The 15,835-nt window shown below is 39.6% G+C and overlaps 1 protein-coding gene across 1 annotated transcript in view; it reads right to left on the bottom strand.

Moving 5' to 3' along the window:
• CFTR (CF transmembrane conductance regulator) overlaps positions 1-15,835 on the bottom strand; it is a 247,152-nt gene that overhangs the window by 73,621 nt on the left and 157,696 nt on the right. Inside the window, exons 16-19 of the mRNA XM_007954507.1 lie at positions 12,191-12,228; positions 11,247-11,506; positions 6,671-6,750; positions 904-1,054 (exon numbers count right to left, since the gene is read on the bottom strand). Of these exons, the coding sequence (XP_007952698.1) occupies positions 904-1,054; positions 6,671-6,750; positions 11,247-11,506; positions 12,191-12,228 (529 nt within the window). The remainder of the gene's footprint in view (positions 1-903; positions 1,055-6,670; positions 6,751-11,246; positions 11,507-12,190; positions 12,229-15,835) is intronic.

The following is a 15,835-nucleotide window of genomic DNA, read 5'->3' as shown; positions in this document are numbered from 1 at the left end:
ATCAAGTCAGACCTGACTCATAGCGACCCCTCCTTGGATTTCCAAGGCAGTATCACTATGGAAGTAGATTGCCCAACCTTCCTTCTGAGGACTGGCTGGTGGGTTTGAACCACCAGCCTTCTGGTTAGCAGTCAAGTGCCTTAGGCAATAGCAGTATTATTTTTAAATTTAATTTATGTAAGTAAATTATGAATGAATATCTTACACACCATATCCTTGGGTGATGTAAATGGTTTGTACTCATCTTCTCACCTAAAGGTTGGTGGTTCAAACCCACTCAGCAGTGCTACAGAAGAAAGTCCTGGCCATCTGCTTCCTTAAAGACCACAGCCAAGAAAACCCTGTGGAGCAGTTCTACTCTAACACATGGGGTCATTTGAATCAACAGCAATGAGCTTGGTTTTTCGGTTTATCCCAGAGTTGGTTGATGACCAACTCTGTAACACTCCACACACTTGTTTTAAAATCAAAACGAAGTCACATGGCCAGCAATTAACAAAAACAATCCACATGCACTCTGTGCTTTACTATTTCCTTTTACATACATAAAGAAAAAAGGAATTCACTGCCATGGAGTCGATTCTGGCTCATAGCAACCCACTTTTGGTTTCCCAGAGCGGTAAATCTTTACAAAAGTAGATTGCCCAGACATTCTTCTGTGGGGTGGCTGGTGGGTTTGAACCGCCAACCTTCTGGTTAGCAGTCAAATGCTTTAGGCACCATGTCACCAGAGCTCTTCTTACATACATTGGCATTTTGAAAAGTCTTTGCTATATACTTTAAGTTTAAAAATGGGGGAAAAAAATCCTGGAAAAGTAGATTAATAGAGGAATGAAGTTCAAAATGGTAAATCTCTCCTGTGGAGTTTTTTCAGGGCAAGAATTGTACCTGCAGTCACCATACCTTCAGATTCCAGTTGTTTGAGTTGCTGTGAGGTGTGGAGGAAGTATGCTCTCAACATAATAAATGCAGCTATCACAGGCACTGTTGCTAGCAAGATGTAGGGTTGTAAAACCGAGACCACCGCTACAGCGCCAATCACAATTAATAACAACTGTAGGATCAAAGAAACACGTTGGTGAGTAAACATTGTCAGGTTGCAAAATGCACAGGTTTATCAGTGGTTTATCTCTAAATAATCTCACACTGCTTTGTTCTTGAATGGGGCAAGAGTTTTCTCCTACAAAGCCAGCCATTTCAAAGTACATTTTCCACAGATTTTATAGACTTTCAGAAAATCTTTTAGGTATCAGATAGTAACTTTAATGATGGTTTTAAAACATGCTGCTCTTTGACTAAGGGAGATTCTCATTTGCCAAACACCTTAAAGCGCTGAATGACAAGTACATTTTTTAATTAGTGTAAATATTTTGAGCTTAACATTTTTATTTTGAAATAATTTCAGTCTGAATGGGAATTTTAAGATATTTTCCAGACAATTTCTAATAAATCAGGTATGAGTCTCAGAGCCTCTGCATTCAGAAAGATCTGGTTTAAAATAGGGGCTTGGTCATTTTGGCAATTTACCCAACCTACCTGAGCACAGTTTTCCCATGTTTTAAGATTGGAAGAAAAAATACATATTATACCTGATAAATTTTACTCTTCTTCCCAACTTTCTGCTCCCCTTCGAGCGATTCCCTAGAGCCTCAGAAGAGATTTGGGGGGTGGGCAGCTGATTTAAGTTGATTTTAGAAAATGTTTCTTTTTTTTATTGTTAAAATCGATTTTGCATTTCAGTCATGCTCATCCATTATCAATATTGCCTCACATTATCCACCAAAAACTTGGGGCCCTGTCGGTCATCTCAGAAAGAAGCCTCCAAAAGTGTGTTCTTCACTATCAAGTTGAATGTTTGAATTCTATACATCTACCTGACACTAAATCCATACATATTTAGAAGAAAAAAAAATCTGCTAACATTTACTCTGCGATAAACAATTTGGATGAAATGTAAATAAAGTTAGTAACAAAGATTTAATAAAATAATAGTAAACCTATTACAACATCCATTTGCTGTGCAGTGAGCCAGTTCTCCACCAGTTTCCATGTTAGGTTGTTAGGTGCCTTCCAGCTGATGCCATGAAACATGTAACATTTTGGTAATTGGGAGTGGTAAGAGGGGTGTAGGTCAGAAATCATCTTTGCATGAGTTGTGACTTTCATCTAAAACCTCAAAGAATATCTTAGTGACTTAGTGATTTTCTAAGGGAAAAAGTGTCTGGGTATTCAATCATCACATTTAGTAATACTAGTCCCTCACCGGGGACCTCTGGTGGCATAGTCCCTAAGGCATTTGACTTCTAACCAGAAGGCTGGCAGTTCAAACCCACCAGCCACTCCTCAGAAGGAAGGTTGGGCAATCTACTTCCATAGTGATAATGCCTCAGAAACCCAAGGAGGGGTCGCTATGAGTTGGATCCAACTCAATGACAATGAGTTGGTTTTGGTTTTTTAATTCCTCACTCATTGAATAAATACTTTGGTACGTTTTCATTGTGCCAGGCATTGGGCTAGGTACATATGATGACTCAGTATTCTAAGGAAAATCTTCCCTATTTCATTCTTCCACTAAATGTGCTATCAGTACAATGAGAACATCCATTTGCTATGCAGTGAGCCAGTTCTCCACCAGTTAAACCAAGTTAGTTAAACCCAACCCTAGTTAAACCAAACCAACCCCATAGCCATTGAGTCAATTTCAACTTATAGTGACCCTATAGCAGAATTGCCCCCTAGAGTTTCCAAGGCTGAAATCTTTATGTAAACAAACTGTCAAATCTTTCTCTGCAGAGCAACTGGTGGGTTCAAACTGCCAACCTTTCAATTAGCAGCCAAACACTTAACTAGTCTACCATCAGGCTAATGTCCTAGTTACTATATGACCAAGTGCTTCATCAAAGATGAATTTGTTTCTTAACCTAGGTCACTATTTCTCAGAAACAGGCCCTTTTTGGGGGGAAAGAAAGAGAAAACTAGGAATATGGCTTTAATAGGCTATCACATTAAATAGGAGCTCTGGTAGCATAGTGCCTAAGACACTTGACTGCTAACCAGAAGGCTGGCCATTCAGACCCACCAGCCACTCTTTGGAAGGAAGAAGGGGAAATCTACTTCTGTAGTGATACCACCTCAGAAACCCAAGGAGGGGTTGCTATGAGTTGGATCTGATTGGATGGCAGTGAGTTTTTTTTTTTTTAAATCATGTTAAATACCAGTATATCTGAAAGATGAAAGCTGTTGCATTGGTAGCACACATTTACCTATCAGATATCTTCTGTTTGCTATTGTAAACTGCACTGTGTTAATCTTGACATGCTACTTTTAGCATGTAATTCCAATGTGATGCTGTTTTGTTTATAATAATGCCTGGGGAAAATGACACATGTGTGTATAAGAAACGTGTTGTGTTGTTAGGTGCCGTCAAATCGATTCTCGACTCACAGGGACACCATGTGACAGAGTACAGCTGTTCCATATGGTTTTCTCGGCTGTAATCTTTACAGAAGCACCTCATTAGCCCTTTCTTATGCAGAGCCCTGGGTGGGTTCAAATGCTAACCTCTACCTCAGTAGCTGAGTGCTTAACCATTGCACAACCAGGGAAGATGACACATGTGTATAAGAAACAAGGTGCTGTAGTGTGTCATGAGGTTGATTGAGACTCATATGACTGTGTAGGACAGAGCAGACCCGCACCATGGGGTCTCCAAGGCTGTCATCTTTCAGGAGCACATCACCAGGTCTTTTCTCCCTTTGAGCAGCTGGAGGGTTTGAACCACTGACTTTTTGGTTTGCACCTGAGTACTTAACCACTGTGCCACCAGAAAGCCTCTATAAGAAACATACTATTCTATAAACCATTTTCTATTGAAATCATTGTTTCTATAATGAATGCTGATAAGATAGGGATTCTTAGGAATGAAATTGTCTAATTGAGTAGATGGGATTGGATGACCAAAATATCATGGTAGGTCATATACTGGATTAGAGGAGATCAAAGAAGGTGGGTACATTTGAAAGTGAAATAGCATTCACAAGGTAGTCAGATTTCCAGTGCCTACGATCATCTAGAATATAGTTCAAGCTCCCACAGAAGTGAAAATAAGTCTAAGCACTGAGGAAAAGAGCTCCATTTTCTCCATAAGATGCCATCCTTAGTCACTGCTTTGGCTCTCTATGCTGCTGTGACAGACATACCACAAACGGATGGCTTTCACGAACAGGCATTCCCTTACAGTGTAGGAGGCTAGAAGTCCAAGTTCAAAGTGCCAGCTTTAGAGGCTGGTGAAGGCCCCCTGACCTTGGTCTTCAGCTCTGCCTCATGTTCCAGGCCCACTAGAGCTTTAGGCTTTTTCTGACTCTCACAGCTGCTGGCTGCTGAGGTTAATGAATCCAAGACTGAAAAGTAAAATGGTATAGTCCCAAGATCAGTAGGCAACATGGCAGGCCACTTGTTCAAGTCCAGGAACAGTCCCAAGAATGGCAGGCCACATGGTAGGCCACTGGTGACTCAGCCAAATGCCCGATCCAGTTGTGCCAAAAAGCTAGAGATCTTTCCTCAAGTGTCTCCATATGTACAGGAAGCGGCCACACTCAAAGGCACTCCCCTTCCGCTGATTAACATCCTGCAACAGATTCCCCATGGAATTCATTAACCACATCCACTTACTTGGTGGAATGTGGTAGTTAAGTTTGTGTGTCAGCTTGGCTGGGTCATGGTTTTAAGTGGCTGGACAGCTGGATGTAGTTATTCTCCATGACAAAATTAGACATAGCCTTCATCTAGCTATGTCTATAGTGGCCTGCCTTGTTCCCTGCTGATCTGGGGACTGTTTCTGGACTTGAAATAGTGGTCTGCTATTGTTGCTGTTGTTATGTGCCGGGGAGTCAAACCCGACTCATAGCGACCCCTCCTTGGGTTTCCGAGGCAGTATCACTACGGAAGTAGGATTGCCCAACCTTCCTTTCGAGGAGTGGCTGGTGGGTATGTTGCCTGCTAATTTGGGACTGTGCCATTGTACCTGCTGACATTGAGTTCATCAGAGTCAGGAGCTAGCAGCTGTCTGAGTTAGGAGATTCCTATAGCTCCTGTGGGCCTAGAATCTGAGGCAGAGCTGAAGCCCAAGGTCAATGGGCTTTCACCCAGCCCCTGAAGCCAGCACTCTGAATTTGGACTTCTAGCCTCCTAAACTGTAAGAGGATAAACTCCTGTTTGTTAAGCCACCCACTTGTGGTATGTCTGTTATAGCACCACTGAAAAACCGAGATGGGCAGTGATAATTTAGCAGTCGGAGCCTGATAATTTAGCAAGTTGTGCAAAATTAAAAGCATTAGGTTAGCATATTTGATATTCTGACCAGGGGGTAATAAGTGAGAGGACTAAAAAATAAACAAAAACAGAGGAACTGCAGAACATGATGAAAATGTGAGGACCTGCTGCTGAGTTTATCTATAAACAGGGAGAACTACAAGAAATTCAAAATGCTGAAGTTCACTGGGAACCATAAATGTGTTCAGTTGTGTCAATCATTTCAGATGAGGCAAACAGGCAGTCTGGATTTTTTTTTATTTCACAGTGTCATGTGCATATATTCTCAAATGTGACAGCCATTCTTTTGTTTTATTGGCTCTCTCAGACACAGTATTATCACTTTGTGGACTAGGGTGTTGGGGAAAATGACTCATCCCAATATGGACAGCATTCCATTCCAACTGTTTTTCCAAGGAGAACATTGAGACTGGGGCATTTGCTCACTGGAGCCTGACCTAGACAGGAAGCTCTGCTCAAACCTGAAAGCCAAGGTTATCAACTCCCAACACTCCTTCATTCCTGTTGCTTATGGGCTCCTGATGCAGTATCCTTTGTGTAACCTTCAGCTCCATCCTCCCTCTTCTCCACTGTCATCATAGGTCAGTCACCTACTCCAGAGACATCCATCCTCAGATCCAGGTTACCTGGATCTGTCAGTCAAAGATAACCTGCCCAAAGCTCTGAGTTTTTCTTCTCTCACCAGCTCGAAAATTTATATTCTGTCCATACATCATGATCCTTTCTACAAGAAAACTGGCTAGCTAATCTGTACCAAAGTGTTAATGGTTGAGGCTGGCGAACCATTTCATGGGCCTTTTGGAGGTCAGTGGTCATCCATCAGATAGTTACAGCAGATTCTCTTGAGTTAGTTCTTACTCAAGTTGGCCCCATGTGTGTTGGAGCAGAGCTATGTTCACAGGGTCTCTGATGGCTGACTTTTCAGAGGTAGGTCAGGACACCTTTCTTCTGAGGCACTTCTGGGGGGACTCAGATGACTGACCTTTCACTTAGTGGCTGCATGTGTCACCCATTTGCCCCACCCAGAGATTCACAAAATGATGCCCATACCAAAACCATCACGCTTTGTGGCTTGTGCTTTGGGGGAAGGTGGCCATTTGTGCTTCTGAAATCATTCCCAACTAGACAGTATGAATCAGGTGCAACAGATCTGACTTATTACTAAATTTATACCTATTTTGAAGAATTTTTATATTTACAAGATTCATACTATAGACAGGACTTCAACTCTGAATCAAATGAAAAATGACCAACAACTCATTTACTTCTTATTATCATTATTTTTTTTTACAAATAGCAATACAACAAGTGCACTAGACTAATAGTTATTTTCACTAACCTGGATGAAGTCATATATGGTAAGAGGCAGAAGATCATCCATAATTGCTATATCTTTGGAGAATCTATTAAGAATCCCACCTATAATATAAAGAATAAACTCCTCAAAAATCAATATTTTAAGAAAGATGTAACAATAGAGTTAAAACTAAATTCAGAGGATAGCAAGAGCATTCATAACTCAGATAAGAATTAGCATTAATTAGATAAAAAGAGACTTATAACACTTCATTGTCATAATACAAGGATTCTAAGTAACTACACGTTCAAGTTTTATTACCTATTTTAAAGCCATTATAAAATACAGATTTCTATAAGAGTCAGGTACAAACCAATGTCTTGAATAAAAAAACAAAACCATTGCCACTGGTTCTGACTCATAGCGACCCTATAGTACAGAGAACTGCCCCATAGGGTTTCCTAGCAAATTTACATAGGGTTTACAGAAGCAAATTACCACATCATTTTCCTTGAAGTGGCTGATGGATTTGAACTGCCAACTTTTTGGTGAGCAGCCAAATGCTTAACTACTGTGCCACCGCGGCTCCTTATTGTCTTGAATAGTACCCTAATTGTACATAATGTCAGAAATGGGTACCGAGTAGTACAACCTCACACTTGTAACCCTGATTTTAATGATAATTTATTAGATATGCTGCCACCATTTATCTTACATCCATTTATTACAATAACATGTAGTTCTCTCTCTCCTTGGACTTCATACCTTTAAGCACATCTCTGTAAAATCAGTAGCTGTCACCTGCCCCTGCCCAGCCACTACATAGCAAGTGCATATGGCTAGGTCATGTTCTCATTCTCTCTCTCGTTCTCTCTTTCTCTCTTTCTCTCTCTCTCTCTCTCTCTCCCCCTTCTTCACTGACAACCTAAGCTTCAGCCTGTTTAAATTCGAGGCTCACATTTTTAAGTCTGGTCACTTGTTTCTTCTATGAAAAAAGTTATTCATGAAGTGTCTGGACTCAACTTTAGTTTCAACTGCATGCCAGACACAGAGCTAGGCACTAAGACAACAGAGGTGAATGAGCCGTGCTCCTTGCCCTTGAAGATTTCATAGTCCAGGGGGTGTTAAGTATATAATTAGGTAAAATATAACTTAATACTCTACAAACAAAATGATATTGAATCTTATCATTCATCTCCCATTAACTACAGGATAAAGTCCAAATTCTTAGTTTAATATTTAATGTTTTCCATGATTTGGCCTGATGCCACCAACCAGTACAAGCTTCCTTTACGTGAAGATTCTGTTACAAACAAACTGGTCTATGCTTTAAAGACATTCTACACTTTCTTACCTCCCTGCCTTCCCCCATGTGGTTCTCTCCAACTGAAAACGTTTTCCCTTAGCTCTACTTGTGAAAATCTCTGTTGCCTTTCCTCCAGTTCAAATGTCCCTCTTGCAAGGATGTATCAGTGTTGGCACCAGCTGGAATTAACCTCTTCCTCCTATGGACACGCTTAATACATTTAGCACATCTTGTCAGCATCTCTGAAGGAGCTCTGGTGGTTAAGGCAGTGGTTAAGTCTTTGGCTGCTGACCAAAAAGGTCAGTGGTTTGAACCCACTAGCCACTCCTTGGAAGAAAGATGAAGCAGTCTTTTTCTGTAAAGATTTACAGTCTTGGAAACCCAATGGGGGTCATTATGAGTCAGAATCAACTCAATGGCAGTGAGTTTGGTTTTGGTCTTGGTCAGCATCTCTGTGTTACTGTGATTATATACCACATGACTTATATCATAGTCTCTTGTGTACATGTCCTATATTTTTCTAGACTATAAATTGTTAGAGATCAATGGCACCATGCCACTTTTTTTTCTTGTATCACACATAGCAAAAATCAAAAAGCCTTATATGTAGGAATTATTTAATACATGTTTACTGATTTAAGTTACTGTTTCTTAACCTTAACCTTTCATTGATAATAATTTTTCAGCATATTTAATAAGAAATATTTGTATACCCTTAAATAAATTAAAATTTGAACAAAAATTAACCCATGGTACTTATAAAGGCTGTTCAGAAAATGAAAGCTGGCTTTGGTTAAAATACACACAGACACACACACACACACACATTACATTTCATACATTTCTAATGTTAGTATCTGTCAAAATATGCATTCACGCTTTCATCTGTTCAACACATTTTATTGAGTACCTACTATGTGTCTATGTGGTTTAAGATTATTTTAAAAGTGACACAGGAAAATCAAGCAAGGAGTCAAAGGAAACTAAGGTCAGTCAATGTACAGCTGCAGAAAGGCACACCTGGGAGAAAGTGCAAGTGCATATACAAGGCAAGTGCACATGGTTATTGCCAAGCATAGTGGAGAATAGCTAGGCAGCATTCTGAGAATAAGTGAACCATTAATCAGCAATAGGATGGTTTTTCAAAGACTACATAATACTTGCATACAGAAATTTGAGGAGGGGATGAAGTGGGGGCAACAGAAGGGCATAGAGATATTGTAAGATCATCTGGCTATTTCAGTTCTTGGCAATATAAATAAGAAGGATGCAAAAAAGAGAGAGAGAGAGATGTTTGAAAATCATCCTACAAAATGGGTTAAGGTATTGGAAAGCAGGACAAGTGAAAAAAATGAAATGAATATTAAATGATCATTTAAATCCAAAATAGAGAAAGTTTAGGGCCAACCATGAGTTGTGTTGAAGGGAATGAGGATCTGTGAACAGAAGAATGGTGGAATGGAAAGTGCACCTCATGGGGGTTCAGCAGGGGGCAACCACAGAGAACTAACAGGTAATTTGTATTGGCTATGTAATAGGCAAGCAGATTGCCTTGTTTCATCCTCGCAAGCTTCCTCTGAGGCAGTTAGTCTATCCACATTTTACAGGTGAAAGAGCCAAAGCCCAGAAGAGTAACTCATGATCATTCCATGGGGCCAAGCAAGACCTCAAACAAAGCACATGCTCTTTCCATTGCATGTCATCACCCATTTATGACTCTGCCAGCACCTTGGACAAGTCCCCTGCCTTCTCTGGGTCTCAGTTTTTCCATGGAAAGTAAAATCATTGGATCAAATGAATGTGAAAGTCCCTTTTAGCTCTAGAATGTTAGTTCTCAAACAGAGGATGGTAATGAGCATATCCTATGGAGACACAGCTTTAGTGACACAGAGGGCTTCACAATAAATATAAGGAAGATATCTCTGAATACTGTTGTTGATAGATGCCAACGAGTTAATTCTGGCTTATAGTGACCCTATTGGACAGAGTAGAACTGCCCCTTAGGGTTTCCTAGGCTGTAATCTTTATAGAAGGAGCCCTGGCTGAGAAGGGGTTAAATATTTGGTTGCTAACTGAAAGGTCAGTGTTTTGAACCACCTGCCATTCTACAGGAGAAAGATGTGGCAGTCTGCTTCTGTAAAGATTATAGCCTTGGAAACCCTGCAGTTCTACTCTGTCCTATAAGGTCATTATGAATCAGAACTGACCCAATGGCAATAGGTTTGTTTGTTTGCTTTTAATCTGAGTAGATCACCAGGGCTTTCTCCCACAGAGATGCTGGGTGGGTTCGAACTCCCAACCTTTCAGTTAGCAGTCAAGTGCTTAACCATTGTACTACCAGGGCCCCTAGTACTGAAATTTTGTTACCCAAAAAAACATCACAGGCTTTTCTTCTCTTCAGAGTTTTAGTACAATTTCTATTGTTAAACTTATTTTTTAACTTACAATATTTCTGTGTCTACCATGTCCCCTCATCTGTGTGCTCTTCCAGGGCATAGACTGTGCCTTATTCGTCTTTACATACTAGTCCCTAGCCACAAATAGCAAATGCTCAACAGGTGGCTGAAGGAGTAAATCTTGGAGGTAGGGACTCTTTATTAACTTTGACTCTTAAAATGTAGATTTGTCTAAAGGAGAATCAATAGAATTGATTACCTTTCTTTGTGCCTCCCTGCCCTTCAAATATCCATCCATTTTGAACAACACATTGTTATGCAGCCACCACCTGTCTTGTCAGTGGAAGCTTGTGTATTGCTATGATGCTGAAAGGGTTTCAGTGAAGCTTCCAGATTAAGATGGACTACGAAGAAAGCCTGATGATCTACTTTTGAAAACCAGCTAATGAATGCCCCGTGGATCACAGTGATCCAATCAATATGCAACCAATCACGGGGACGGTGCAGTATGAGGCAGTGTTTCATTTTGTTGTACATAGCATTGCCACGAGTCAGAGGCCAACTCAGTGGCAGCTAACAATGACAATATATTGACAATAATAGTGCTGGAAGGTTACTAGACCAAGTATCACAATAGAGAAGGACCACTAAGCCAGAAGGGCCGGCTTCTGTTGCCACAATCCCATTAGCATCATGTTCTACTGACCTGAGCTACTTTACTTAGCTGATTCAGCAATATCAGAAGCAACAATACCTAAACAGCCAGTGATATCTGAGAAATGCAGGCCAGTCATAGGGAGGCCCCATAAAGGGATGATACTTCTGGGCAAAAAGAACACACAACTAGAAAAGCCACTAAACCGCAGGCACTGTGGATGATGGAACAGCATTTCATGCTATGTACCTAGTCAAGTACCTGCTTTCAACGTGTTGAAGGTTGACATACGTGCTTGAAGAACAGAATGTAACATTTTGTGGTGTAAAATTTTCGACACTGTGATTAGAGTATGCACCAGTGGTAAACCTCTGAAGAATCCCAGAACAAGCATAGTGTCTGCTACTCCCACATAAATGTAAAAAACGTAATATGAGCTGGTGCTAGTGAAGATCACTCCATAGCCGTTACTGCTGTTTGCACTCACAGAAGTATTATTCCATTTGTCTTGAAGAGATGATCTGTAAAATGAAAGGAAAATTGCTATTAAGCAACCGAATTTGCCTCCTGAGTTTCCAGTGCCTGCAGTTGAAACTAAAGTTGAGTCCAGAGCAACACAATAGACACTATCAGATGAGGTGGTGTGTTTAATCTCAAGGACTTACTATTGCAACAAAGTGGATAAAGTTTTCTCACTACTAAGACAGACGAAGTGGATCTTTCTTAGATTAAAATATTTAGAAAAACTATTAAACATATAGTGTTGTTTCAAGCATTTTCATTACATTTCATGGAAAACAGAACACATTAATTCCTTCAGAAATTACAAAAGTCTATAGGAGCTCTGGTAGCATAGTGCCTAAGGCACTTGACTGCTCACCAGAAGGCTGGTGGTTCAAACCCACCAGCCACTCCGCGGAAGGAAGGTTGGGCAATCCTACTTCCGTAGTGATACTGCCTCGGAAACCCAAGGAGGGGTTGCTATGAGTCGGGGCCGACTCAACGGCAAACAACAACAACAACAACATAGGAACTTCACATGAAATTGCTCACAATTTTAACGAAAATAACTAGATTTTCCACGACTTGTTACTTGAGAGAAATGGAGCCCATTGCATAGTAAAATATTTAATGAGACCCAAATGATTAATAGAAACAAACAAACAAAAAAAAAACCCATCCACAGTGGGGTATGGAATACTCACTTACTAAGTAGCCACAACACAACCAAAGAAATAGCCACCTGAAATGGAATGATACACAGTTGATTTGTTTCCTAGTATCTTTACTTATTCCTCCCATTCCTAATTCTAATTCTTTTATTACCAGCATCAAAATACACACAATTTCATTTTCTTTTGCTTTGCTTCCCTGGGCCCAGAAGCTGAAATGATTGTTCTAAGCACCATCGTTTGTGGTAAGAACATGTTGTTGTTGTTGTTAGTTGCCATCAAGTCAGCTCCAACTCATAGCGACCGTATGTACAAAAGAACAAAACACTGCCTGGTCCTGTGGCAGCCTCGCAATCCTTGATATACCTGAGCCCATCATTGCCACATGTTAAGTTAATGGAATTCAAATTTCACTGAAGTAAGTACTCTGTCATTTTTCTCCTTCATTCAATAGGAACTATTCATTGAAATAAGGTTTCTGGTAACAATTTTAAATAATAAATTTGTTTTTTAATAAATAGACTAGTATCATCCTGCAAAAGTTTGTTCATGATTACAAAAAAGATTAGATGTACAAAGCAGCTGGGTGTAAAATCTGGCTAAATTTTGCCAATGGTGAATTGATTAGAGGAAGGAAACTTGTAACCAGAAACATTTACAGGTAGTGGGGTCCTGAGTAGATTTGAACAACATCTTACATTGCTGTCAGAAAATTAACTGGGTTACTTTCTATAAATAATCTCATTTGCCCTGCAATTATTGTAGGGGACTAATAGCTATGACGGGAGCTTCTGATGACGTAGTGCCTAAGGCATTTGACTGCTAATCAGAAGGCTGGCAGTTCAAACCCACCAACCACTCCTCAGAAGGAAAGTTTGTCAATCTACTTCCATAGTGATACCGCCTCAGAAACCCAAGGAGGGGTCACTATGAGTCAGGTCTGACTCAACAGCACATAACAACAACAACAATAGCTATGAGACCAATTAACCAATGGAAAAGGTGAGATTAAAATTGATGGATATCAATTAAAAGTTTTAATAGTGTGAAAATTCACAGTTTATGAGTGAAGGTAATTAGAATTACTTTGGACTTTCTCAAGGTAGATGCATAAGGCTAAGGGAGAAATATTCTGTACTATACATAAACAAACAAAACTATTTTAAAACCAGCTGTGATTTTTGTGGTCTTTTTCATATTTCAATTGATCTATATTCAGATCTATTTCAATTTGGCATTCCATCTGGTAAACGTTGTGGAGAAATTTAATTTTGTGTAGATACCATCTCAACTGGTAATACTAGAAGGAACTCTGACATTACACAATTAGCCCAAAAATAACTCTACCAGAGAATCTAATAGAAGAAAGCATAATAATTTTAGGTGAAATAATTTGGAAAGGAACAAAGAATTAAAATAAATAGGGTAGACACAAATGCGCTTGGTCTAGGAAATATAGAAGTTCTCTTTCATGTTTGAATTTACCTTGAATAATGAATAGTGCTGCATATTAAACTTATTGAGAACATGTAGCATCAGATAAGAAATTACATTACATAGTAGTGAACTTTTAGGCCATGGCTTCTCTGTCAGTTTGTCATACTGTGGTGGTTTATGTGTTGCTGGGATGTTGGAGGCTATGCCACTGGTATTTCACATGCCTGCAGGGTCACCTATGGTTGATAGGTTTCAGCAGAGCTTCCAGACTAGGACAGACTAGGAAGAAGGAATAAGTGATCCACTTCTGGGAATAAACTGGCCACTGAAAACCTTATGAATAGTAGAGAAACACTGTCTGATATAGTGCTGCCAGAAGATGAAACCCTCAGGAAGGAAGGCATTCAAAATATGACTGGGGAAGAGGTGCCTCCTCAAAGTGAGACAACCTAACTAATGTGGATGGAGTAAAGCTTTCAGGACCTTCATTTGCTGATGTGGCACAACTCAAAATGAGAGGAAACTTGGAAGAAGTATAGCTGGAATTATTCTTAGAAGCTAGAATGGGCAGACTTTGTCTCTCATACTTTGGCTATGTTATCAGGAAGGAACAGTCTCTGGAAAAAGAGATCACACTTGGTAAAGTAGAGGGTCTGCCAAAAGTGGGAAGACCTTCAACAAGATCTATTGACAGTGGCTGAAACTATGTGCTCAAGCATAGCAAGGACTGTGAGGATGGCCCAGGACTGGGCAATGTTTTGTTCTGTTGTCCACAGGGTTCTTACAAGGTGGAACTAACTTGATGGCACCTAACAACAACAGCAATACTTTTAGGTGGTATAAACTTTTTAGTGAAAATCACAAATCAGATGAGAGCAGGTTGTTGTTGTTGTTAGGTGCCGTCAAGTCGGCCCCAACTCATAGCAACCCCTCTTTGGGTTTCCGAGGCAGTATCATTACTGAGGTAGATTGCCCAACCTTCCTTCCGAGGAGTGGCTGGTGGGTTTGAACTGCCAGCTGTCTGGTTAGCAGTCAAGTGCCTTAGGCACTATGCTCCCAGAGCTCCCGATGATGAGAGCATAATGATAAAAAAAATCCAATGGCATCCTTTGCACTGTCCTCCTCTCCTTCATTATACACATAACCTCCATGTACTGTTTTAATTTTTTAAAAAAAACAACCTATCTTTGTTTCCTTGAGATTCATGTAAATTCAAAATAATAAGAAACCCAGTAACAGTCTAGCTATTTCAAAAGTCCTTCTTCCAGTATAAATGTCCCCATATTTCCTAAGAATTATCAAACTACTCAAGATCCTGGATGAGAGTATACATTCTGAGTCAATCTTTGGCTATTATATTCCCTCTTAATTCCAATTAAAGGAATATCAATAATAAATGTTAGTAAATCTCAGAAATAATATTTGTTTTAATATTAACAATAATATTTATGAAATATTTATTTACTAATGGAACAGGAACCAAAGCCATTTCTAAAAAACTGGTCTAAGTCTGTGTAAATTAATTTCCTGGCTCTAGCCATATGGAACCCAAAGTGCTTTTACTGGCTGGAACGAAAAAACAGTTTGAAGACTTGGCATAAAGATTTTAGTGAAGCTTCATGAGGCATATAGAAACAATTGTGTAGGTAAGTTCTATCATTTCATTTCTAAAATTTTTTGAGATTATAGAGTTCATGCAATTTATGAAAGAATGACAAACCTGGATTATGAAGGGGAAAAACTTTATTTTCAAGGTTCTAAACACCATTCTACATCATGTAGATAATATTATCATTTAGTCCAGCACCATCCAGTAGAAATTTCTGCAACGACGGAAATGTTCCATATCTGTGTATCTCCAATATTGTTGTCAATAGTCACAGGTGGCTATTAAGCACATGAAATGTGGCTACTGTGAGTGACTAGGAAACTGAATTTTAAGTGTTATTCCATGTTAATCAATTTATCTTAATTAATTTAATGTATATGAGCACATGCAGCTGGTGGCTACTGTACTGGATACTGTAAGTGTAGATTATAATTACTATTAGTTATGTGAGGTTGTAGACAGTATATTTATTAAATGCCCATCTGAGGCATCAGGAATCTGATGATGATGTTCTCTAAGGAGGGATCCATGTATGGCCAAGATGATGATTCCTGAACTTGCCAAATGGCCCCAAGTGTGAAGAAGAAGTAGGGAGTTATTATGAAGCTATATCAAAATTTAAATCATCTAGG

Source organism: Orycteropus afer, unplaced genomic scaffold (assembly GCF_000298275.1).
Source record: "Orycteropus afer afer isolate SDZICR_OR568_19922 unplaced genomic scaffold, OryAfe1.0 scaffold00462, whole genome shotgun sequence".
In the NCBI taxonomy this organism is placed as follows: domain Eukaryota; kingdom Metazoa; phylum Chordata; class Mammalia; order Tubulidentata; family Orycteropodidae; genus Orycteropus; species Orycteropus afer.
This window is presented reverse-complemented; position numbering and strand designations above follow the sequence as displayed.